The 23,664-nt window shown below is 51.4% G+C and overlaps 7 protein-coding genes across 7 annotated transcripts; 3 read left to right on the forward strand and 4 right to left on the reverse strand.

Annotated features, from left to right (window-relative positions):
- Positions 1 to 119: 119 nt before the first annotated feature.
- Positions 120 to 2,942, reverse strand: N7515_000523 (tetratricopeptide repeat protein; the record flags this gene model as incomplete). The annotated part of the gene is made up of 1 exon (XM_056661267.1): positions 120 to 2,942. One exon carries the CDS (start codon positions 2,940 to 2,942, stop codon positions 120 to 122), a length of 2,823 nt encoding a protein of 940 aa, XP_056526433.1.
- A 2,720-nt stretch (positions 2,943 to 5,662) lies between these two features.
- Positions 5,663 to 7,064, reverse strand: N7515_000524 (glycoside hydrolase family 5 protein; the record flags this gene model as incomplete). Its single annotated transcript, XM_056661268.1, has 3 exons — positions 5,663 to 6,328; positions 6,400 to 6,780; positions 6,855 to 7,064. 3 exons carry the CDS (start codon positions 7,062 to 7,064, stop codon positions 5,663 to 5,665), a joined length of 1,257 nt encoding a protein of 418 aa, XP_056526434.1.
- A 673-nt stretch (positions 7,065 to 7,737) lies between these two features.
- N7515_000525 (putative APSES transcription factor (MbpA)) lies at positions 7,738 to 10,414 on the reverse strand (the record flags this gene model as incomplete). Its single annotated transcript, XM_056661269.1, has 3 exons — positions 7,738 to 8,417; positions 8,469 to 10,125; positions 10,181 to 10,414. The coding sequence occupies 3 exons, from the start codon at positions 10,412 to 10,414 to the stop codon at positions 7,738 to 7,740; spliced, it is 2,571 nt and encodes an 856-aa protein (XP_056526435.1).
- A 369-nt stretch (positions 10,415 to 10,783) lies between these two features.
- Positions 10,784 to 11,818, forward strand: N7515_000526 (uncharacterized protein; the record flags this gene model as incomplete). The annotated part of the gene is made up of 1 exon (XM_056661270.1): positions 10,784 to 11,818. The coding sequence occupies one exon, from the start codon at positions 10,784 to 10,786 to the stop codon at positions 11,816 to 11,818; it is 1,035 nt and encodes a 344-aa protein (XP_056526436.1).
- Positions 11,819 to 12,282: 464 nt separating this feature from the next.
- N7515_000527 (putative glutamine-serine rich protein MS8) lies at positions 12,283 to 13,101 on the reverse strand (the record flags this gene model as incomplete). The annotated part of the gene is made up of 3 exons (XM_056661271.1): positions 12,283 to 12,400; positions 12,474 to 12,880; positions 12,997 to 13,101. The coding sequence occupies 3 exons, from the start codon at positions 13,099 to 13,101 to the stop codon at positions 12,283 to 12,285; spliced, it is 630 nt and encodes a 209-aa protein (XP_056526437.1).
- Positions 13,102 to 16,392: 3,291 nt separating this feature from the next.
- Positions 16,393 to 18,028, forward strand: N7515_000528 (sugar transporter family protein; the record flags this gene model as incomplete). Its single annotated transcript, XM_056661272.1, has 3 exons — positions 16,393 to 16,572; positions 16,630 to 17,304; positions 17,369 to 18,028. The coding sequence occupies 3 exons, from the start codon at positions 16,393 to 16,395 to the stop codon at positions 18,026 to 18,028; spliced, it is 1,515 nt and encodes a 504-aa protein (XP_056526438.1).
- Positions 18,029 to 19,255: 1,227 nt separating this feature from the next.
- On the forward strand, positions 19,256 to 22,686 carry N7515_000529 (GPI inositol-deacylase; the record flags this gene model as incomplete). The annotated part of the gene is made up of 2 exons (XM_056661273.1): positions 19,256 to 19,801; positions 19,867 to 22,686. The coding sequence occupies 2 exons, from the start codon at positions 19,256 to 19,258 to the stop codon at positions 22,684 to 22,686; spliced, it is 3,366 nt and encodes a 1,121-aa protein (XP_056526439.1).
- Between the last annotated feature and the right edge of the window lie 978 nt (positions 22,687 to 23,664).

Here is a 23,664-nt window from a genome sequence, read left to right on the forward strand (position 1 = left end):
ATAAGTGTCTTCCATGAAACACCTCTAGCAGCAAATCGAGTATAATGTTGAACGTGGTATATGACTTTTGTAGCCATGATCAAGCTGATCTCTATAATTCGCATCAAGTTTTGTATGTACTAATTGCCCGTAACTTCAGACTGCAGCTCCTTCAAACGATCCCACCCTTCCGTCCCATCCCAGAATTCCTTCCCCTTCCCCATAATGCCCCTCACAGCACTTCTAGCCTTAAACCGCCAATCCTTAGCAACAAGCTCCGCCTCCTGATCATCCCCAACCTTCTGATCCTCGCGATCCATAGGCCCAAACTTAGCATACCCATCCCTCACCAGCTTCTCCGTAGCCCTCACAATCTCAAGCCAAGGCTTCTCATCACCCATCTGAAAAGCACCCTGCGCATTAGCCGCAATAGTAGCCCGCCACGCCTTCTCATGAGCCTCAAAGGCCTTGTAAGGCCTTCCACGGAAAACCTCAACCCGCGCAACAATCTGCCACAGTATAGCAGAGTGCGTAATCAGCGGCACGACGTGCTGATCGATCAGCGAAATGATCTGGCCAGGGATTGTGCCGGTGCGAACAATCGGCGCCTCGGCTGGATCATCACTGCGAATAAGCAGATCCTCGTACTCGAACGCGACATTCAGGAAGTCAACCAGAGCTCCAAGAATGCGGACATCGATGCACTTCTCGCCCTGCTTCGTGCCAAGCAGTTCGATGATGCGTCTCTGCGCGGTGATTACCTCGCGGAATGGTGTTGCGGGCGGTGGGATTGACGCCGCGACTGTCAGCACGTTTTCCCAGATTCGGGCGTCGGTGCCCTTGAGCTGTGCTGCGCGCTGCAGGGCGGAGAGAGCCTCGCGCTTGCGCTTGTGAGGATCGACTTCGACAGCGGTGACTTCGCCGGTGGTCTCGTCGATGACTTCCGGGGCGGCTTCTGGCTCTGGGGCGCGCAGCATAGCCGCGGCGAGGTTACTCCAGGCTTGGCCGTCGGTGTCGTCGAGTTGCACGGTGCGGGTGAAGGTGTCAGTTGCTTCTTGCCATTTCTGGAGCTCGAGCTGGACGCAGCCGAGGGCGAACCAGGCGCCGTGGTTGAGGCGGTTGATGTGCAGACTCTTTTTGTAGGCTTCTTCGGCCTTTTCCAGTTCTGGTGGTGTGGAGGTGAGATAGTGGCGTGCTAGGGAGCGTTGGGCGCGGGCGTATCGCTCGCCGGAGACGGCCCAGGCGCGCTCGTACATTTTCTCGTCTTTGTCGATGTCTCCCATGATGCAGAGCAGACGCGGTGCATCGGCTGGTAGGGGTGAGCGCTCCGGTCCGTCGAATTGCTCGTTTTCGTCGTTTTCGTCCGGGCCGGTGGCTTGGTAAAGCTGGCGGCGGATCATGTGCTTGGCTTTGCTTTCGCGCTCGGTGGCGGCGTAGCATAGTGCGGCTTCGGCCCACATGTGTAGTCTTTCGTAGATTTCGAGTGCGGTGCGGAGACCACCCAGATCGACCCAGCGCTTGGCGAGCTCGGCCTCAAGGCTCCACCGCGTCGAGAAGTTAAGGATCCAGATATGTTCCAGACGCTCGGCGGCCGGGGCAGATTCGGTCTGCTCAGGGCGCGGCAAGAAGGTTGTTGGGCCTCCTGATTCGGTTTGAGCTGCGTCGTCGCTAGTTGCGGTGTCTGCAATAACTTGATCGACCAAAGCCTGCATCTGCAGCACGGCTCTTTCGACGGTACGGGAACGGTAGCCTTCTACTCGACTGCGGACTAGAAGTGCTTGGGTATAGATTTGCCAGTTCGAGCTGCCGCCATCAAGGACTCGAGTTGCGTAAGGGTTTGTTTCTTCGCGGGTGAGACCGTTCTCCGGCGAGGTGTTCGTGATGGCAGACGCCAATGCGAGAAGAAGTGCAGAGTCAACAGGGTGGAGAATGGGCTGATTATTCGCATCAATGGACTCTAGAGCCGGTGAGACTTTGTCCTGGATTGCCAAAGCTTGTTCATCGGGCTTCGCATCAGAGAAAGAGATGGCCTCGAGAAGGGTGTCGTCGTTCAAGTCCAAGTTCTTAGGGCCGGAGGGCTCCGAAGATTGTGTCGTTCCATCATCAGCACTTTTAGCCAACACGACCAGCTGACTGATATCACGGTCCTGGAACTTTGTCCGCTTGCCCAGCCTTCCAGTCAGCGCAAACTCGAACTTCCGCACCTTGGCCGCTTGATCAATATCTTCCCGTGCCTTGACATCGAACCCGTGGTGTGTGTGGATACTGGCCCTTTCCAGCAGGAACCGACCCTTTTCGTCTGAGTCCAACTCAGCCTTGCTCAGAACCTCGACGTCCTTGTAGATCACATCCTGGAGAGTACTCGTGACTTCCGACAACATCTTTTGGTGGAGGAAGTTGGTGCGCATGCGCACAGTCTTTGCGACAAGCGGTCCATCACTGCTGGCATCAACCAACAGAGCCTTGGCGACAGCGAATAATTCGGGGTTGGGCGTGAGCTTGTACGCAGCTTCTCCGTCAACGGTCAGGTCGCGAATAATCTTTGCCCGCACGGTTTTGAGGGTCGTGCGTTCGCTTTGCAGGGTGGACGGAAGGATAATTTGGGCGGAGTTGAACTCGAGGGGAGGTCCGGTGACGTTGGACTGCAGGAAGCTGAAGAGGGCTGCCAGGCCGATGTGTAGGAGTTGCGATTGTTTTTGTTCGGTGGTCAGATCGTCGCTAGTCTGAAGGGCGGCGCGGGCTTGGTTCACAACAAATGTGGTGTATGAAGTCTCGCCGCTTGCGACTTGTGCGAGACACTCATTGGAGGCATTGTGGCCTAGCACCTGGTGAGAGAGGGGCAGGTTGAGGATCGGAACGATGTTGGCGGTCGTCAACCGGATTGGGTCGAGACGGTCTTTCAGAGGAGACGCAGCATCGAAAATGCTGTCCAGATTGGACGGATACGCAGGTGATTCGGCCATGTCAAATGTCAACCCCTGCAGTCTCCTTGAAGTCGAGAAGTGGGAGCCCCGCGATCTTTCGATTTTTCTGGTTATCGATAGTGTGTGGATAACAGAAGTGCGTGGACTTAATGAAAACATACTATAATTTCAGGAACGAGAATTATTGCCACATTTTACGGTTGCTTATCGATTCACGCACAAGTCACAACTACACTAGACTCTGTACGCCGCGCTACGCGCGACTGGGCATTACACCTTCTACATGGATATCTGCGGTAATTCTAAAGCAATACTGCCTTCGTTAGGCGCAAGTATAACAGTCTTCTTCTTTTTAGGCTTAGAAACAGTAACAGCCGGCGCCGGAAACCCATCTAGGTGCTTGGTATTATCCATCAACCTGAAAGGGTTAGTCTCCAGACCATCAACATGTGTTCCATCTACAGCAGAGAAATCGGAGTCCTCCACCGAGATAAGATCGTCATCGGAATAATGCTCATCGGTCGATGCAACACAGAGAACAATCTTCTTTTGTGATCGAAAGTATGCGCAGAGAGTTTGATATACGAATGTCTTTCCCGAACCCCCTGGCCCTTGGATAAAGAATTGTCTTTGGGTGTCAGGCCGGTCCGATTCCACTGCTCGGACGATAGTCCAAAACACATTACTCTGGTCAGGATTGAGCTGCGACCTATTATTGGCCAGAATCGTTCGCTGTTGACGTTCTGAGTAAGACATCTCTTGTAAAATCAACGGATTCGAAATTGGTTCGTCCCAATGATGTTGCACATCTGGAAGCTTCGCAGCTTCTCTCCAGCGGCCAGCTATTAACAATTCCTGTTTGACCAAGTGTCTTCCGTAGTCAAGATGTGCATCGGCTAGATTCGGCGGGTTCGTGATGCCCTTTCTTCGCATTTCACGTGGTAAGTCATCACATATCCACGACTCAAACGAATTCCAGATCGACTCGGGGTCAGGCATCGAATTCATGATGATTGCGGACACGAACATTCGTCTAAGCCACCACCCAGATCGCCAATGTCTAGCCTCTTCGAAGCACTCGTACCAATCATGATCGTTTGAAGCTAAGCCGCGAACAACGCATGCTTCGTAAAATGTATCGAGAAGGACACCTTCAACTGTGCGTAGGTCTTCGAAACTGGTTGGCCCGCGAACAACCGCTAGGAGCTTCGCAATATAATATTGCTCTCCATTCATGGGAGTGAGTAATTCAGTGCGGCCGACCTGAATGCCACGGTGTCGAATTTCCCAAACACATTGACCGAGGACCCATCTGCATTTCTTTGGCATTTCAATGTAGAGGTAATTCAGGCCAGGATGACTTTCGTTGAAACGGAAGAACTCTCGAAGTTGTGACCGGTGATTAAGGTAATCTGGACCGTGTACAACTAACGGTAGGACCGAGGGGAACATGTCGTGAATCGGGAATGACATTAGTCGCCAAAACGCTTCGTATGAGCCGATATATCTTCCATGGACATAATCGGTTATCTCGTTAACCTGGACGGGCTGAGTATCAGATGAGGTGTGTTCCAGGGTTGCGCTAGCGAGATCAGGCCCTAATATTGAAGAACGTCAGTAATAATATAGTTATAGTATAGATCATAACACCTACCCTTGAAAATATACTTGTGTATATAACGAATAGTCTTCATGGACGACACAATCTCCACATTGATGTGGGCCTTGAACTTCCAAGTGAGATAGGGGTTATATGGAACCACCCATTCATTTCGAACTTCAACCATCTCCTGAGGATCCAACTTGCTTCGAACGAAGAGTCCAGTCGGCACGTTCCTGCGTCGGTAGATGGGGTAGCTGTCATCGGACACTATGGTTTGTGCACTGTAAGGTTGAGGGAAATCAGCTTTGCACGATAGTAGACCATTTTGGTGACTACTCTGACTCGAAAGCCGTCTGATACGGTTAGTAGGTATTGGGAGCCGGCGACGACATGCAAAACAGTAACACCCGAGGAAAGCGATCCGAACGGGGTATTCGCCGGCAATAATCGCATTGAGGTCCGATTCGGTTGAGAGGGTGAGGCGGAATTGGGACGCCGCAATGACGACAGAAAGAGCAGAGAAAAGTCGAAGGCATAATCAAAGATTATTCAAAAGAGAACCTTACGAATAGAGAAGAATGAGGAATTCAGGTAAGTACAGGAGAGGAAAGCCTGTGCATGAGCCGAAATAGCCAGGGTAGGGGTACCGCCATGCAAGAAGCGATAACAGCAGCCGGAAGCCTATTACCATCCCGATAGCCGGAATAGCTGATAATCAAAGACACTGGAGTCTGGCGGAGACGGCGGCAAGCCTAGGAAGCAGGCCGCACCACGTGAGGGGCAAAAAGCGGGCAAATGATTGGACGTTGCACCAAAAATTACAACCCTACCAAGTGAGGGTCAAAAGCTGGCGAAATGATTGGTCAGAAAGAACAGCCAACCAATGAACGAGCAAGATTTTGTCGTGATGCCCAAGTAACAGATTCTTAGATTCTTAGATCTTAGATGTAGAAGCTAGATAGATTGATAGAATTCAGCATGTAGAAGCTAGAGTACTGACAATAAACGAGAAGCCCGCCTTTCCGTAGCTACAGATACTCTCCTTGGTCAGAACCCCTATCGCTCGCCGTAACCTTGGAAATTAGGGCCTCTTGAATGATCACCATTGGAATCCTTAGGTAACCTAGGTCTCATTTCCTATCAAGCTAACCTAAACTCAATGAGATGCCTTCGAGTGATCCTTCAGAATGCGATTGAGACCATCTCTCTGCACACACTTCTCAAAGTGGAAACTCCTAGCCAACTCCTCCAAATCCTCCACACTGCTTCCTCGGAACAGCTCAGCAAACTCATCCACGAAAGATCCCGCAAGGAAAGTATAGAATACACCACGCATGACATGCAACTCTGTATTCCACGAGGTGGGATAAGTCTGCTTCGCAGTCGGACTAACACGATCAATCCAATCAAGCAACGGCCTCAAAGCAGCCTCCGGCTCCGGTGCAGGTCGACGACCCCATTTGTCCAACCAGAACGCTCTCTTCTTCTCGAGGAATGGCTGGATCGTCTTGTTCCATCTGCTCTCGGGGTCTGTGTAGATCATGCCCTGCAGACCAATGTCCTTGTATAGCCAGATCGACCAACTGATGTTATACTTGTCGTAGATGCGCAATTGTTCGCCGAGAAGGTTGTACCGCTCCTGATTGATTGTCTCGGCATCGGCGTCGAGGGCTTTATCCGCGTAGACGGGCCCGAACTCCCCGTTCCAGACCGGGGTTTTCTTCTCGGTCATGAACTGCGCTTTGCGCAGGTAGGTGCGTTCAAGGCTCTCTTTCTGCTCGTCTGTGGCCTTGTAGCGTTGCCCGGTAGGGAAGCCCATTGACTAGAGAAGGATGTTAGAAGAATGCTACCCATACCCTTATGATTCTCAGAAGCAATGAGAGGAACACGAACCGAGTAGTCATGCATGGCATACACGCAATTCGGCAACACTTCATCAAACCCCTTCCATTCCATCGCAAACGTATTGCCATCCAACCAGAGAATGTGATGAGGATCAATCTTGCGAATCGCCTTCTCGACACGAGCATAGAAAGCAGGCAGCCGGACATGCTCGGGATCGCAAGGCTCATTGAGCGGGTTGTACCCGGCAACCCAAGGGTTATCCTTATACCTTGCGGCAATCTGCTCCCAGAGCCAGACCGTGCGGTCTTGGTGGTCCTTGTAATCCCAGAACGCGGCATAAGCGGAGGGATTGTCCGCGTGCCAGTCTGGGTTCTGCCCACCAGGGACGGTGTGCATGTCCAGAATGGTGTAGATGCCATGTGCTGCGCACTATACAGTCGTTGTTATTAGTTCGGGGTTCTGGTAGCACCAATTCGCTTGGAACATGGGTAGAAAGCACATACCAGATCAACGACTCGATCCAGGTGTTTGAACCCGGACTCCTTCAAGACTCGGGGATTCATATCATCCTCGAAGTGGCGGTAGTTGAATGGTAGACGGAGACAGTTCAGCCCTAGCTCGGAGAAGAACTTGGCATCCGCGTCGGTGAAGAAATACTCAAGCCATTTGTCGAAGAAGTATTCGTACTTTTCTTGTCCTAGGACTCGACGCATGGCGGCGCGGTGCTGAGCTTCGTGGCCTGGGAAGCCGGTGATGAAGTTCTCCATACTTCATGGTATCCATTAGCTAAAGACAACAGCACAAGTTGATCGTGTGCATACTTCATCCATCCTCCAATGGCAGCTCCTCTCAGCACAAGTCCCTCTCCATTGCCGTCGACGACGGTATCGCCCTTCACTTGCAAGTAACCGGTAGCCATATTGTAAATACAAATATAGCAATTGTCAAAGATGCAAGGAAATTTGACAGGGGGGTGTGAGAGAGGACTATAAGTACTCCATCCCAAGAACTACGTACTCCACCCCCACGCCGGGCTATTTATCCAGCACTACAAGGATGCAAGCAGAACGCGGGGTATTTAGTAAATGCCCAGGATGCCCAGCCTGACAATGAACAACAAGGGGCTCCTCCAAGCCACCAAGTCTCGGCGTTCTCACCATCTAGACCGGTTAAGTTCGCATTTAGCCTGTACGACACAGCCAAGTACCAAGCCAAGAGAAAATACAGTTCACCAACCGAATGTACAATTTCTCGCAATAAATAACAAGACATGTGCCAACGGGCATGAATGCATGCCACTAGGGTATTTTGAATCATACGACAAGTGAAAGGAACTCCGTGAAAAACACCAAACGCTCAGAGAATAATGCACACACCAGAGCTAGGCTACCAGTCCTGCCCGCGGTCCCGCATGAGGATCTCAATGGCTTCGTCCTCGGGAACGGGGTTGTCATTCAGTTCCTTGACACATTGCGTGAGACCCTCCGCGGCTTCATCGACTTGCTCCGCCGTCCAGCCAGTGCACGCCATCACCATGCGACGGTAGTTCTGGCCAAGGACTGCGTTCTTCGCTTTGAGGCCATCAACTTCGGCCAGTATCCCTCCGTTGAACTCTTTGTAGCAGTGGGCCTTCCGCCTAAGCACGTCTGTTGCTGGTAGTGAAGATAGAAAAGCAACTTGCTGTGGTGAAAACCCAGATGCAGGATCAAACCCATCTGGGAACAGTGTTTCAAATGTCATGACATCAACCCCGGAATCCACGTCGGCGTCGCCAACAACAACAGTTCTGGTAGCGTCCAGTCCTGGTGTATTCTGCACTGTGACCAATAGGCTCTCCGAAGACCTTTCCAAGTTTTTAATGCGTCGATCCAGCTCCACACGCTCAGAACCCTTGCGTTTGAGCTCATCGAGTTGCTTTTGTTCGATCTGCCGAGCTTTGGCAGACTCGCGAATCTTCGTATGCCAATGATCAAAGCTTTCCTGTTTTTGCGTCAAGCTCGAAGCCAATTCACGGGCAATTCCCCCGAGCGTTTCCTCAACCAGTGTGTTGATTTGGGACATGGCCCCTGCGTATAAAGTCAGCAATGAAACCGAGTGACCGGGAAAAAGATGCTTACCATCAAGGATCTCTTTCTTCGACTTCGCCAATTGATCAATGAACGAGTCATTTCTATTGGCTGCTTGCTGAGATTGAGAGTTTCCGTCCACCATATCGACACCAACCCCATAATCTGCGGGCCGAAGTCCAGTATGGTTTGGGATGTGAGGATCGGCACCGACTTCCAAGAGTTGTGGCACAAGAACAGAGCGCGCACGTCCTGCTAGATTGAGGGCAGTATCTCCCTGATCATCGCGGAGGTTGACAATCTCAGAGATAAATCGCCCCAAAGAGATTACTTCGTTACCAGCGCCATTTGCTGCATGGTCCCCATTTGCGTTGGGCGCAATGCCGCCATGTCGCACAATAAATTCAAGAAGAGCTTCCAGGTAATGTTTTGCAGAGACGTGTCCTCCCCCGCCAGTTGCAGCCATCATGGCGATATGGTGCAAAATTGTACGCCCACTGTAATCTACCATATCAATAGTAGGGGCTAGTACCTGCAGCAACCGTGGAAAGCTCCGATAATCAAGATTGTTTCGAGTCCCCACGGCCTTTTGCAAAGCTGTTTCTCCTGCACCGTTGACTCGTGATATGCTCACACCCTTGGCTATAAGCGCGTGAAGCAATGGCATGCGTGCAAGCATCGCAGCCCAGTGGAGCGCATTGTTTCGGTACTCGTCAAGTGGTATTTCAAGGTCCTCTCCAGTCAGTTGCACCAAGGCCGGGTGATTTGTGAAGTCTTTAGTGCGTTTGTCGAGGAATAGTGTCATGATAAGTTTCATCCTCTGGAACCTTTCCGGGGTAGAAGCAGGTGCCAAGGATTCGACTCCGCGCTTTGATCCATCATCCATCGGGGGTGGAGGAAGATCAGCAATTTCTTGATAGAAGGAGTCGTTAGGTTCTGTGGGTGTAGGATCATGCATGGAGAGATTGGAAGGTTCCCGAGTGAGGCCTATGGGCGGGCCTTGGTGTGACGTAGAGCGCATACGTTTGCGCGGAGGTTCTGCAATATCCTCGTTGTCATCGTGCGTCTGGTACCGATTTTGCAAGCTGCCAAACCCGCTGTCCGACATGCTGTACATGCTCTGCTGGCTGCTGAACGGAACCGCAGATTCCTGGCTACCCATTGGCTGTGAGGGTTTGCGAGCCATGCTGGGCCGACGACTATTGGAGTTTTGCGAGTCGAAGCGTGCTTTGCTGAGGGCGTTAACTGCGGTAGCAGCAGTGCGTGAGATGTTTTGGAAGAATGTTCCCTGTTGCGGCTGTGAGGCGCTGCGATTCTCCCCACCGTTGTAAAGGCGTTTGCGCTGCGCGGCCATTGCTTGTTCCTTCGTAGGTGTGTCTATCGTTCCGTTGGCAGGAGCTCCAGAGCCGTCGGGGTTCATATCGTACTCCAGCAGTGGCCGGAGTGCTTCTTCAACGTGGTACTCTCTGCAAAGATCGACGCCTCGCTGATAGTTGACCCAAGTACCCTGGTATTTCCCGTAGCCGCCTTGTACTTTTTCGTGTTCACCGGCCGCGATTTCTTTCTCGAGGGTTTTCGTTCGCCTAGCTTTGACGACACCGGCGACTTTCAAAATTTGCGTAGCGTTCAACCAAGAATCTTCTCGACGTTTCATAACCGCAACACCATTCACTTCCATTTCATAAACGGGGATGTTAGAGTAAACGGCCTATTCGGTTGTCAGTTATTGGTTGCTTTGTGGATGGTAGGCTGAGACTACGAACTGTGTAAATCTGTGGTTTGTACCCATCCTGGTATGACATTACAGATCCATAGTCATTGGCCCCATCGTATCCACTAAAGCTTCGTGGAAGTCCGTTGGAGTAACCGAAAGAGGACGTCTGCGATCCTTTCGGGGGCGGAGGTGTTGCGCGAGGGGTGGACGAGAGGGATTGAGAGGCATTCAACATGTTGTAGGCCATTCCATTCGTCCCTGTACTGCCCTGCGAGTATGACATGGTGGCCTTCCCAGTAATGTCAGTCTACAAATCGGGCAATAATTATGGGGTAGAGTAGCAAGGGGAAATACATACCTTATGCTGGAATGACGCGAGCTCAAGGAGGCGCGTGGCTAACCCTCTGGAGGGAAACCGCAGGCCAAACCAAATACCATTCAAGGCCACAAGGCGACCAATAGAGAATATGTCCAAAAGAAGCGTGTCGAGGTTTCAAGATCCGAGGCTCAATGCAAGGCAAGGCAAAGTTCGCGGGGTTTGGAGTGAGAGAGAGCGAAAATGGCGCGTCGGAGTTCCCGTGACACGCATTTCGCCAAGGTTTTCGCGTTTCTCCGTTTCGGGCTTCTTTTTTTCTTCCACTCCGACAATAAAATGAGATCATCTTCCTTGCCCGGTCCTCAAATCCAACATTGGCTACACAATCTCTCAAAGCGAGAGCAATGGCGCCATCTTCTTCGCGCTACGCTGCGCGAATGCACCTACCTTCCTGACCCCATCGCTCGCATCTACATGAAGGACCATATTCTCTCCCGATATCGTGCTGCTTCATCCCGTTCCAATAAGGCTGGTCCTCAGACGGTTCATACAGCGAGAAACGCACTATCTGTTCTACGACGTGCAAATGAGGGCTATTCGCGTCCTCTGGAGAAGGTGTTATTCCTATCATACGGTCGCACTGGAAGACGGCGACATGAGCTCCTGGCGAAGATGTTAACGCCTCAAATCCCCAACGACACTTTGGGTCTTCAAGAGCTGCTTTCTCAGCCCGCACAATTCGGGGATTGCTGGGAAGCTCCAGCTATCGTGAGGAGCCTCGCAGCCGCTCACATGCAAAACACAGTGGTTACAAGCGCCCGCATCAGGCCTTTGATCAAACACTTAAAACCCCCAATCCCTCAACAGAATACCTGGTGCAAAGAAGTGCCCGAGTCTCGGAGGAGAAATATTCGAAGGCGATGGTACAACAGCACGCTGAATAGCCTCCTTCCACCATTACCAGAGGATGATCTCCGGATTTTGGATGGGCTGATTTCGGGAACTGTGCCATGGTCACCTGTGAAACGGAGGAAGGTAAAGACCCAGATTGCCCAGACCGAGTCTGAGAGCAAACTTTTCACGTTGCTAGCCAGAGGCCCTGAGAAGGGCAAGACCTTTGCCGAATATGTCAATGGCCGGCCGCATACACTTACAGCCAGGTACATGCGCCGCCAATGGAGGCGTTTATCTGCTCTTATCCCACGGCCGTCCTGGAATTCAGAATACCAGAAGTGGAGCTTTACGTGGGAGACGCCAAAAGCAATTCCTCGGTTGTCACCCGGGATGGCCAATGGCATTGACCCAGCCAGCATCTTCGAAATGGTAGCGAAGGCAAAGAGCGGCGTGTCTAGAGAGCATCGAGCACAATAATAGGGCCAACAATTCATAATACACCATTCTGGATGTACATCCTTCGCCTCGTATTCCAAGTTCCCATGTTGATCTTCATGTTGCTTGTGTAGCTAAACCAAACATTGAAGCCTTGCATACCTAGGTTGGGCAAAAATGCGGTCTATTGAGAAGTAGACGATAGGCTTGCAAGACAAATAAGGACTACGTAACTACCTAGATGTTGTACTCTAACTAATGATTCGGAATGTCAAGTTTGTTACCTAATGAGCCATCATCATCTGAGGCCAGTAAGAATACACATGTATACCACAGCCGCAACAAGTAAGGATATTGGGTTTCCACCCGAGAAACGAAAGCAGGCGGCATGCCACTTGAAAAAAAAAACAAATAGAGCAAAAAGCAGGCCTGCAGGGTATACAGAAACGAATCATAAGACAAGGCGCCACTATCAATCAGCCGGCATGGCCCAAAAGGCCAATCCACTAGTCGCTGTCAGAAGAGCTGGAGCTGGAACTGGAGCTCGAACTAGAGCCCTTCTTCTTATGCTTCTTTTCCTTCTTATACTTCTTGTCTTTCTTGTGCTTCTTGTGTTCCTTTCCACTATTTCAGAAAGTCAACAGTCAGTTTCAATTTCAAAGCAAGACAGTCAAGCATAACAAGATGAAAAACTTACAGCTTATGGCTGGCCACGTTCGCACCAACGGCACCCAAAACAGCACCGCCCGCAGTGCCGAGGAAGCCGTGTCCCAGCTTGTTGCCCACAAATCCACCAGCCGCGCCACCAAGCAGCGTGGAGCCAAGGCCCCTCTCGCCCTCGGGTCCTACAGTGCCGGGTGGTCCTTGCTGATACTGTCCCGGAGCACCACCATAGTACGAGGAGCTCTCGCCAGCTCCACCTTGCGGGTACTGCTGCTGCTGGGGAGGGTAGGGCGAGTGGCCACGGTCCTGAGGCTTTTCGTAGCCATACCCTGGACCACCTTGGGGCGGGCCCTGCTGTTGCTGGTACTGCTGGTCATAGGGCTGGTAGGCTGGGGGAGCCTGTTGACCATAGGGTGGCTGCTGGCCATATTGGGGCTGACCCTTTAGCGGAGAAGGTTAGTGATGTGTATAGCCATAGTAGAAGTATGAGGGGAGGAAAAGAAAGAGCGTAGCTCGGCTCTGTGCAACGCTGAAAGTGAAGCTTTGTATAGGCTTACCTGTGGTAGGTAGAAGCCCTGCTGCGGCTGTGGGGATTGGCCTTGCTGAGGGGGGGTAGTATCCTTGGCCCTGCTGGTCATAGTAACCGGCATTACTGCCGCCATATTGGTCATGCGGGGGCCCACCGTAATGCGACATAGTGAATGATGATTGATGAAGATGTGGTTTAACAAGTGAAGTGTAGGGTGTTAAATGTTGATGATGAGGGAAAGAGGGACAGCAGAAGAGATATGGGGATGGTCTGACAACAGATACACGCCCATCAGCGGGGCTGAGCGGGAAACTCAGCACCGCCTCAACTCTCGGGAGTTTCAGATCAACACAGCCTCATTTTTATTTTAAATGTGGCTTATCATAACCTTTTTTCAGCTTCACAATATGTACGTACCTAATACATCGCTACAAAGTATGCTCTTCTCTTAGAAATGTAGCTCGGTCAATTTCGTGACGTGTGACGTGTGTACCTACTACGTACCTGCTGTACATCAACAACCAGTCAACGTTGAGGTACCTTACTCTTCCTGGATGGTGTGGAAGTCACCCAAGGAAGTGTGTTGAAGAAGTCCTCGAAGACAAGGCATTCAGTCGTAAATACTTTTCGGATGATAGCAAATTTCAACAGTTGTCTATGATTTTTTGGCATCAGACAGATCCTTGGGCCTTGATATAGTGTAAGGGCCCATCTTCACACAGCAATCGTATGATAGACAGCGCCTTGTCGTTTTTGCTTTGGGATGTGGAAGCCGTAAGAACGGACATAAGATCCTCATTTATGAGGATGACCTTGAGACGAGCGGCCCAATGGTGTAGTTCCCAAAGCCTTTCAGCTTGGGAACTGAGGCCATCCCAAAACAAAAACGACAAGGCGCTCTCGATCATACAACTGCTCTGTGAAGATGGACCCTTACTCTACCTCAACCTGTAACTGTCTGGTGCCAAAGAAGCAGGGCATGGACAACTCTTGAAACTTGCTATCATCCCAAAGGATTCCATTAGACTGAATACCTTGTCTTCAAGGAGTTTTTCAACACACTTCCTTGGATGACTTCCACACCATGGAAGAATACCTCAACAAAGTCAAAGTGTGATCATCCCATTCCCAGTATATGTTCCAGCGACTCGCTCCAGAGCTGTCTCTGGTAATCAGGTTGCAATGTCCCACTGAATAATTCAGAGGGATAGAACTTTCTGTTGTCAGTGACTTTTGATAGGTACCTAGCTGATGAAGTTAGTATATTCCTCAACAAAGTAATCTAGGCTTCCAGTATATGCTCTATGTGCAGCCGTTCCTGCCCTTGGGGCTTCTGCATAGTTATACCTAGGACTAGTTAACACCCAAAAATGTTTGTTTAGAGTGTCGAACGGCCGGAACTAGGTTACCTCTCGCTAGCCACAAGCAAGAGCTACCAGTGCTCGGTTCATCCCCATTCCCTTGTTGCTTGTATATGAATGATGGATCGGGTGCAACAATTGCAATCCTGGCCCCTGGGTCGAATGCAAACCAGGTGACCAGGTCCAGATCCCTTCCCCAGCCCCGCACTATCCTGGAGACAAAGATCACCAACCGCCGCAAATCGGCACATCAACAAATCTCCCGAGACCCGTTCAGCCAAATTCACCGAGAAGTGGAGATAATCATAACTCCACATTATGTCGAGGAAACGGGGCACCCATAGCAGTCGGCCGATAGCAAAATGATCGCAGGAGCAAAGGAGTCCGGGAGACTGGAGTCCGGGAATCCGGGCACGTGACATGCAAGAGTCCAAGCGCGGTCACTTGGAAGAAGCTTTTTTGCCAATGGCATGGCATTTATTGGCACTTGTAGCCAAGAAAAGCTTCATAACACCGGATATTTCGATTTTTATGCTGAGCTTGGATGGCTGTAAACTGCCAAGGGATGCAATAGAAGCATGTCTTCTATGTTAAAGCCCTACAACGTCCTGAATCAAAGCAAATGCTGTATTTACAACGTAGCGAGGACCGCAAAGCTGATTATGCCCACGCACAGTCCCTTTGTCTCTAATCCTTGGCGGCTCTTAAGGAAGTGGGGCCTTGATTTGTAATTTATGCGGTAGTTGTACCTGGACTTGCGATTCCTCTGTACCGCATACTGGTTAAACTGTTTGATCTTGAATGTCTCAAGGCTGGCATGCGATGCCTATGCTGCATCTGATATTCGACCGAATACACTCCAAGACATCAAATGCTGGTTAAGCGATCAAAGAAGCCTCTTCGAGCTTCGACCCGCCAAGTCTGGGGAGCAAAGTCAGTCATTCGCATGTGGAATCACTCCGTAGTATCAGAATTGCAGTGTGTAGTACTGTAGGAGAAAGAGTCGGATATCCAACCACATTGTAGGCTAAACTCATCCAGACATAACATTGACGATCAACAGCGTACCTTGCCTTACTTCCGAGGCCGAGGTTGACCGTAGGGCCTATCACGGCGGACTCGGTTTGGAAGGTGCTTAAGCTTTTGCGAACAAAAAGAAACAGTGGGGACGGCAATTTCCAACGGACCAACATCTTCTTTGCCTTTTTTTCCGGAACTCCACAATACCCCACGTCTGGCAGTTGGAGATCCCGGAGTATGCCTTTCCCGAGTCAGAATACAGGCAAGGACAACCCAATAACTCTGTTGCTTCGTGAGATTCGTCGATGTCGGGAGTGACAACTTACGTTTACATGCAGTTGTTAGTTGTCTGTTCATGTGAAACCCAAGCCACCCCTGCAATACTCGAGGAAGGCCATAGTCCTTCGGCTGGAAACCGAGAAAGTCTAGCGGCGAGATGCACCAATCTAGAAGACAGACGAGGCTCCCCATGTTCAGAAAAGAACATTCCGACTCCGTGCCATCCCGGTGCCTGGTATTAACCCGCGATCATCATTTGTTAGAACTCCGTACCGTGGTACTCCGAGGTCGGCCACTGGGAGAAACTTGTTGAATGTCGATATCCCCACGGGGGACTCACGTTTCTTGGAGGGTGGACCCCTACCCCAGAAGGTATCATGATCGGCGGTTGAGCTTGGATCTCGCGCATTATTCGTGCAAGGCCCCGACTCCAGATAAATGACCCGCGCCTCAAGCGAATGAGAACCGTTATTCCATGCGTATTTGGCAGGTGGAGGCTTTACCACAGACGTCGGTAGTCATTCCTTTGAGTTCATAAAGTTGTCGGGGACCGGGGTGGTATCCACCAGATTCAGCGACGGAGGGGGTACTCCCGCCTTATTTAGGCGTTTGCTGACCCCCGGAGTTTTGTTTTCCTTTTCTGTTTTACAACATTCCTCAGACATCTCTTCCTTTAGACATCTCTTTAGACATCTCTCTCACTTTATACGGTTGACCAACTATTATTTATAATACGGTTTGCGCGTACTCCGCGACTTTTAGTCATGGCGGATGAGCGCAAGTCTCACGATGCGCCGGCGGCCTCGCCAGTTGTCGAAGAGCATATGAGCGTCGGTCGTTACATCGCCACGCGAATTACCACCCTCGTGCCTCCGATGAACCCTGCACCCAATCCCTTCAAAGCTTTGACCCTGTTGAATCGGACCCAGTGGCTGAATTTCTCGGTACGTCTCCATAGGGCTGACGGGAACGAAGACTTGGCTAACTCTATAATTCAACAGGTCGCATTTATTGGCTGGTCATGGGATTCCTTCGACTTTTTCACTGTCTCTCTTACTACCGCCGAGCTTGCCAAAACATTTGATAAGAGCGTTACCGATATCACCTGGGGAATTACCCTAGTGCTCATGCTGCGATCTGTCGGCGCCATCACATTCGGAATCGCCTCTGATAGATGGGGTCGCAAGTGGCCTTTCATCTTCAACCAGTTCCTCTTCATCGTTCTCGAGCTCGGCGCCGGTTTCTGCCAGACTTACAAACAGTTCCTAGCCACTCGTGCCTTGTTCGGAATCGCCATGGGTGGCTTGTACGGTAATGCAGCAGCCACAGCATTGGAGGATTGCCCACCTGGCGCGCGTGGTATCATATCGGGACTTTTGCAGCAGGGTTATGCTTTCGGTTATCTGCTGGCAACAGCATTTGCCCGAGCGCTTGTCGACACTACTCCGCATGGCTGGCGACCACTGTACTGGTTCGCAGCCTGCCCACCAGTCCTGATCATCATCTTCCGTTTGTTCCTAGGCGAAACCGAAACTTTCCGTCGGCGCCAGGAAGCGCGCCAGGAAATGCGCGGAGGCGTCGCTGCATCCTTCATCTCCGAAGGAAAGGTTGCACTGAAGCGACACTGGCTGATGCTGGTGTACCTGGTTTTGCTCATGGCCGGATTCAACTTCATGGTACGTGATATCCTTACCTACCTCTTGAGGGTAGTTTATAGAGACAAGCTAACATGCAGTCTAGTCGCACGGATCCCAGGACCTTTATCCCACAATGCTGGAGAACCAGTTCAAATTCTCCAAGAATGCAGTGACGGTCACACAAGTTATCGCCAACCTAGGCGCTTTATCCGGCGGTGTCACCTGTGGCTGGGCTAGTCAAATCTTCGGCCGCCGCTTCTCCATCATTGCTATCTCCATCGTCGGTGGCGCCCTCCTCTACCCCTACACATTCGTCCAGAACAAGAATGTCATGGCCGCCGCCTTCTTCGAGCAATTCATGGTCCAGGGCGCATGGGGTGTGATCCCCATCCATCTGATGGAGCTGTCTCCGGGACCCATCCGTACCTTCGCCGTCGGCACCGCCTACCAGCTTGGCAACCTCGTCTCCTCTGCCAGTTCGACCATCGAGTCCACCATCGGTGAGCGATTCCCCCTACCGCCGACCGCGGAGGGAGTCCACCGCTATGAATACGGCAAGGTCATATGCATTTTCATGGGCTGCGTCTTTGCCTACGTCATCCTGATCACCATTGCCGGTCCCGAGCATCTGGGTCGTAACTTCGATGCCGAACACGACGCGGATCTTCAGGAAGTCGCCGCTCACCGCGGGGTCAGCACCAAGGAGGAAGGGTTCGGGGAAGACGCTGAGAAGGGGGATGCACAGGCTACGATCCACTCGTAGCCTGGAGGTTGTGTGATAGTTAGGAGATCATGAGATGATATAATATTCTCTGTCAGCCGATGTGACTGCGCAGTTAACTGCGCCATGAATTTATGTGTGCTTGCTTTGGATATTATACTTGCTTGGAGAGGATAATCTGGCATGAGACATGACATAGATAATGAACCCATTTCCCAGATACCCGGTAATCCGACTGTTCTCGTAGCTGTAGATTGGATATTGACCGACAGGTTTGAGTCTCGATTCGGTAGTCTCCAGTATCAAGAATCTGACCCTGCTCAATCCGTGCTCATTCTGACTCGAAAGCCAGTCTTATGGTTGAAGGTATCTTCGTTTTACTGGGGCAGTCAAAATAAAGAAAATGATGTAAGACTCGACTCACGTGAAATGCTAAATGTGCCCGGTAAATGGGTTCCGATCAAGCCTACAAGCTTATCTTTCCCTTAATGATTGGCCCTGGTTGAGAGTACCTATATGTATGCCCGGCCAGTTCCCAATAGACCGAATGCCAACCAGACTGGCAGCAAATCTCTCTATTAATCCCTGTTGTAGAACATTTCCCTCAAAGAAAGCTTGTCAATCTCGGCTTCTGAAACCAACGTTCGGATGATAAGCACTTGGTCGGTCTGGCATACGCGTCCTGCAGGGACATTGGATAGACGGTGTGTCCGAATGCGTCTATGACGAGTGAAATGTTTTCATCTCTCATCTGATATCAGAAACATGAACTATATACTGTGTGCATATGATAGAATCATAGGCCCTTGGCACACAAGGCTTAGTTTGTCCTGGCATCGATCCTCTGGCTAAGACTGGCGCTATCCATGGATGTACTAGTGTCGAAGGTTTCATTGCCAAGACAGTGAGATGCGTCCAAACGAGAAACAAGAAAGAACAGTCCCTCAAAAATGGTAAATAACTTCGTTTTTTTCAATTTATCGAATAGAATGATACTTCTAGTTCATAGTACAGAATACTATTTCCCCTGTTACCCACAAAAAAATAAAACCGAACGGTCAGGGTCCAGGGACCAGGGACACACGCAATTTCTCCGCCAAGGCCCAGACAAACCTCCCAACCGCCCTTCCATTCCCGTCCTCTCCATTCCCACCCCCTTCCCCTCCCCCGTTCCTTACTCGTTAAGGGTTTCTTGCGAGGTAGAGCCCCCTGCGCCAAGAACCTTGGTTTCTCTGTGTGCTGGAGGAAGTCCCGGCTCCGCCTTCTCCAATGCACAGACGCTCGTCCGGCTCTCCTGTCGAGGACGAAGATTCCTCGGTATCCCGGACAGACGATCATGGGCCGAATGCCATCGACGAGAAAACTCGATCCCAAATAGCACAGCGCGGAACCAGCTTTGATCTTCGCCGCGACGGTAGCGCGACGCCGCGCTCCCGAAACTCCAGCATGTGGCGCACCCCGTCCTCCCAACCTTCCAACGATACAAAGACGATGCCATTGGGCTCCCCACGGCTTCCAATGGAAGCTCCCTCCCCAGATGGTCGGCGGGCGCGACAAGCCCGTTTGCGCAGTCCGTGGTCCTGCTCTATCCTGACGGCCTTCACGACCTGTGTCGCTGTTGCGGTTTTGGTCTCCATTGTGACTTCGTTCACCGGTCGGCAGGTGGGTGGGGATGGTTGCGGCGTTCCGATGATGAGTCCGACGTTTATTCGCATGTTGGAATTCGACACGGAGCACACTCGCTTTGCAAGCAAATACAATCTTTTCGTCTACCGGGAGGAAGGCGTGGATCCGTATACTCGTGATAATATCGGGGTAAGGCGGCTCGGAATCCTTGGATGAGCCGGAATGTTTCCCGCTGACTTTGATACTTCTTTTAGTTGAACGGTGTACCAGTTCTGTTCTTGCCTGGCAATGCGGGCAGCTACCGACAAGTCCGGTCCCTGGCTGCAGAGGCCTCGCGACATTACTACGATGTGGTTGGGCACGATGAGAGCCGCCATGCGGCCGGAACGAGAAGTTTGGATTTCTTCATGGTGGACTTCAACGAGGACATGGCGGCGTTCCATGGCCAGACTTTGTTGGACCAGGCGGAATACGTCAACGAGGCGATATCTTATATTCTATCACTTTACCACGACCCCCGACGAACCCGACGAGATCCAGGGCTACCGGACCCCAGTGCAGTCATCCTCATTGGACATTCCATGGGTGGAATTGTCGCACGAACTGCGTTGACGATGGCAAACTACCAAGCCAATTCCGTCAATACCATCATCACCATGTCTGCACCTCACGCAAAACCTCCTGTCTCCTTCGATTCCGATATCGTCCACACCTACAAACAAATCAACGAATATTGGCGCGACGCTTATGCGCAGACATGGGCCAACAACAACCCACTCTGGCATGTCACTCTCATCTCCATCGCAGGTGGCGCGCGTGATACCGTGGTTCCTTCCGACTACGCTAGTATCTCCTCTCTCGTTCCTGAGACACACGGATTCACCGTTTTCACCTCGACAATTCCCGATGTTTGGATCGGAATGGATCACCTGTCTATTACCTGGTGCGATCAATTCCGCAAAGCAATCATCAAATCACTCTTTGAAATTGTCGACGCCCGACGCCCTACTCAGACGAAACCACGAGCGGAACGAATGCGTGTGCTGAAGCGGTGGTACTTGACTGGCTTGGAGTCAGTGGCCGAGCGTACGCTGCCACAAAAGGAGGCAAATACTCTCCTGACACTAGAGGACAACGCAAACACCATCCTTGCACAGGGACAACGGCTGATCCTGCGCGAATTGGGCCTGAAGCATGGCCCCGATGTTCGGCTTCTGCCAATCCCTCCCCAGGGTGTTTCCGGCAAAAAGTTCACTTTACTCACAGACCAATCACTCGATAAGACCGGAAATATCGAGGTCCTCTTTTGCAGCGTATTCCCACTATCCAATGGCCGCTCTACCAACTTCCCGTTGAATCTTGATTTCTCTGGCGGCACAGTGGGTTCCACTCGTTTGGCCTGCAAGAGCGCGGCTGAGGATACCATTCATCTGCCCGCCTCGACCACTTCCTCAAAACATGCTTACGACCGTGATGCGCCATTCTCGTATCTTCAATATGACTTGGAGGGGCTTGCGGAACATCAATTCGTGGCTGTTGTGGATAAGGCCAACGTGCCGACTCCAGGCTTCCTTGTTGCTGAGTTCTCAGACAGCTCGGATGCGATGATTCGGGCTAAGGTCGGCTTGGGCGGTCTGCTCAGCGCCGGTCTGAAGATGCGACTTCCGGCCAATCGGCCTATGCTCACCGAGGTGCAAATCCCCGCATTGTATTCGAGTTTGCTCGATTACCGGTTGAAGATCACTCGACATCCTCAGAAGGAGGAGCTATTTGCTCCATTGCTCCGGCAATCCGTCTCCGATCCTCATGAGTCGAAGTTCTTCGTCAACGTCAATGAGGTCAATGTGAACCTGCACGGCATGGCGCCGTTCATGCCCCCTGCCATCAGCGAGCAGGCCGCTCTCGGGGGTGTGTCCTTCCATCTTTGGACGGACCCAAGCTCTGGGTCGACAGTCGACATCGCCCTTCGAGTCGATCTCACCAGCAGTCTCGGCGAGTTAGTGATGCGATACAGAACCATTTTCGCGGCATTCCCGCTCCTTGTCGTTGCCCTCGTCCTGCGCAAGCAGTTCCAAGTCTACGATGAGTTTGGTTACTTTATCCCCTTCACTGACGGCCTTGACCGTGCTTTGCGGTCTTCTCTCCCCATTCTGCTTGTGGCCATGTCATTGCTGGCTTCCTCCCTGGCTACCTCTAAAGCTCTGCCCCAGACCGACGAGACCTTGCACTGGCGGACAAACTCGACCGAGACCCCTATCGATTTCACGAAGAACGATCTATTGCTTGGATCGCAAGATGCATTTTTCTGGTTCTTAGTCCCAGTATTTGGTCTTATCAGCGTTGGCGTCTGTGTCATCGTCAATTACCTCGCCCTTGCCCTTGTCAGCATTTTCTCCTGGGTCTACAGTGTCTTTCACAGCAAGTCAGGCTATATCCGGAGAGAAGACCGGGGTAACCTGCCCATCTTCCACACCCCCACGCCCCGACGCCGCATCGTCCACACTGCGATTCTTTTGGTCCTTGTCTCGACTGTCATCCCTTATCAGTTTGCGTATATGGTTGCTTGCATTGTGCAGCTCGCCACATGTGTGAGGGCACAATGGCACGCCAAGGACACCAGATCCACTTCCCACATGAACTTCGGCAACTATGCCCACTCCATCCTCATCTTGATGTTGTGGATCCTACCCATCAACGTGCTGGTTCTCTTAGTCTGGGCCCACAATCTCGTTGTGCACTGGTTCATGCCTTTCTCCTCCCATCATAATGTCCTCTCCATCATGCCCTTCCTCATCCTCGTCGAGACCATGACCAGTGGCGCTATGATCCCACGCATCACGACCAGGTTCAGACACGTCACCAGCATCCTCTTTCTCGTCATCGCCGTCTACTCGGCGATCTACGGCGTCTCCTACGCTTACCTCCTCCATCACCTAGCCAACCTCCTCGCAGCCTGGTTCGTGGGGATTTACCTTGTCGGCAACAACTTCTCCCCTCGCCGTCTATGGCGTATCATCGATGGCGACGAATTACCATCCGAAACGGGGAGTAGTCACGTTAAGAAGAAGCCATGAAAGCCTGCCGTATCTGTTCTGATTCTTGTTATCGATTACTTGTTTCGATTTTTTATTGCCAACGGAGTTGCGCCGCGCATATGGGTCTGGAGTTACGAGCGTTTTGCCTTTTTGTACAGACACCGGGGAGGCTTTTTTCAGCGACTTTAGGCATATCGATGTCCCCCATCTCTTCGGCTTTCACCCCTCCCTCCTGAGATCACAGACTTTCCCTGTAGTGGAATCGGATCCTACTCGACGCTCGCACGCCATCCAGACTCAGGCTTTGTTTTCTGACCTGGCGGGCTGTTATGAAGTCTTGTATATACACCGGGTGTGCTTTTTCTGCTCCTGCTTCGTTTTATTTTTCCATCACGACTTGGACATAGATTTGGGGGATGCGAGGATGGATCACTTTGTTCGGCGTGTGCTCTTGTTTTGATTCCATAGAGCTCTGCATACCACATACTAATTACCTCTCTTCATTATTCCCACATGAACTTGAAGTAAAGATAAGAATAAGTTGGACAAGTACTCCGTACAGTGTGAAAGAGAACTAATTAACCATGTGGTTATGTACATGTATCGTGTTGCTCGCACCCTCACAGAACCCTCTACCTACTATCCTTGCCCACACTCCCGATAGGTCACCTCATTATACCCCTTGATTTCCCCTGATTAGCGTGTTCCATAACCTTTCAGCCCCTGGGCCACGCACCCAAATACGTTGTGTGCATCAGTTGAAGGGCCCGAGCGGCGCGGGAAAGGGGGCTGCTAAATAAACATGGGGAGAAAGGGGGCTGTGGCTTCCATTTTCTCGAAAGATCAATAAATAGAAACAGAACCAGTACGGCATACCAGGAACAAATTCAAAATAGAAGCCGTAGTTAATCAAGAATCATAGTTATCTTGATCTCCTTATATACTCCAATAACTCCATAGTCATACCATATACCTCCTTACGGAGTACACGACGTCTACCCCGGATTCGAACGGTGG

This window comes from Penicillium bovifimosum, assembly GCF_028826915.1.
Source record: "Penicillium bovifimosum strain IBT 22155 chromosome Unknown utg000001l_segment0_segment0, whole genome shotgun sequence".
NCBI classification, from domain to species: domain Eukaryota; kingdom Fungi; phylum Ascomycota; class Eurotiomycetes; order Eurotiales; family Aspergillaceae; genus Penicillium; species Penicillium bovifimosum.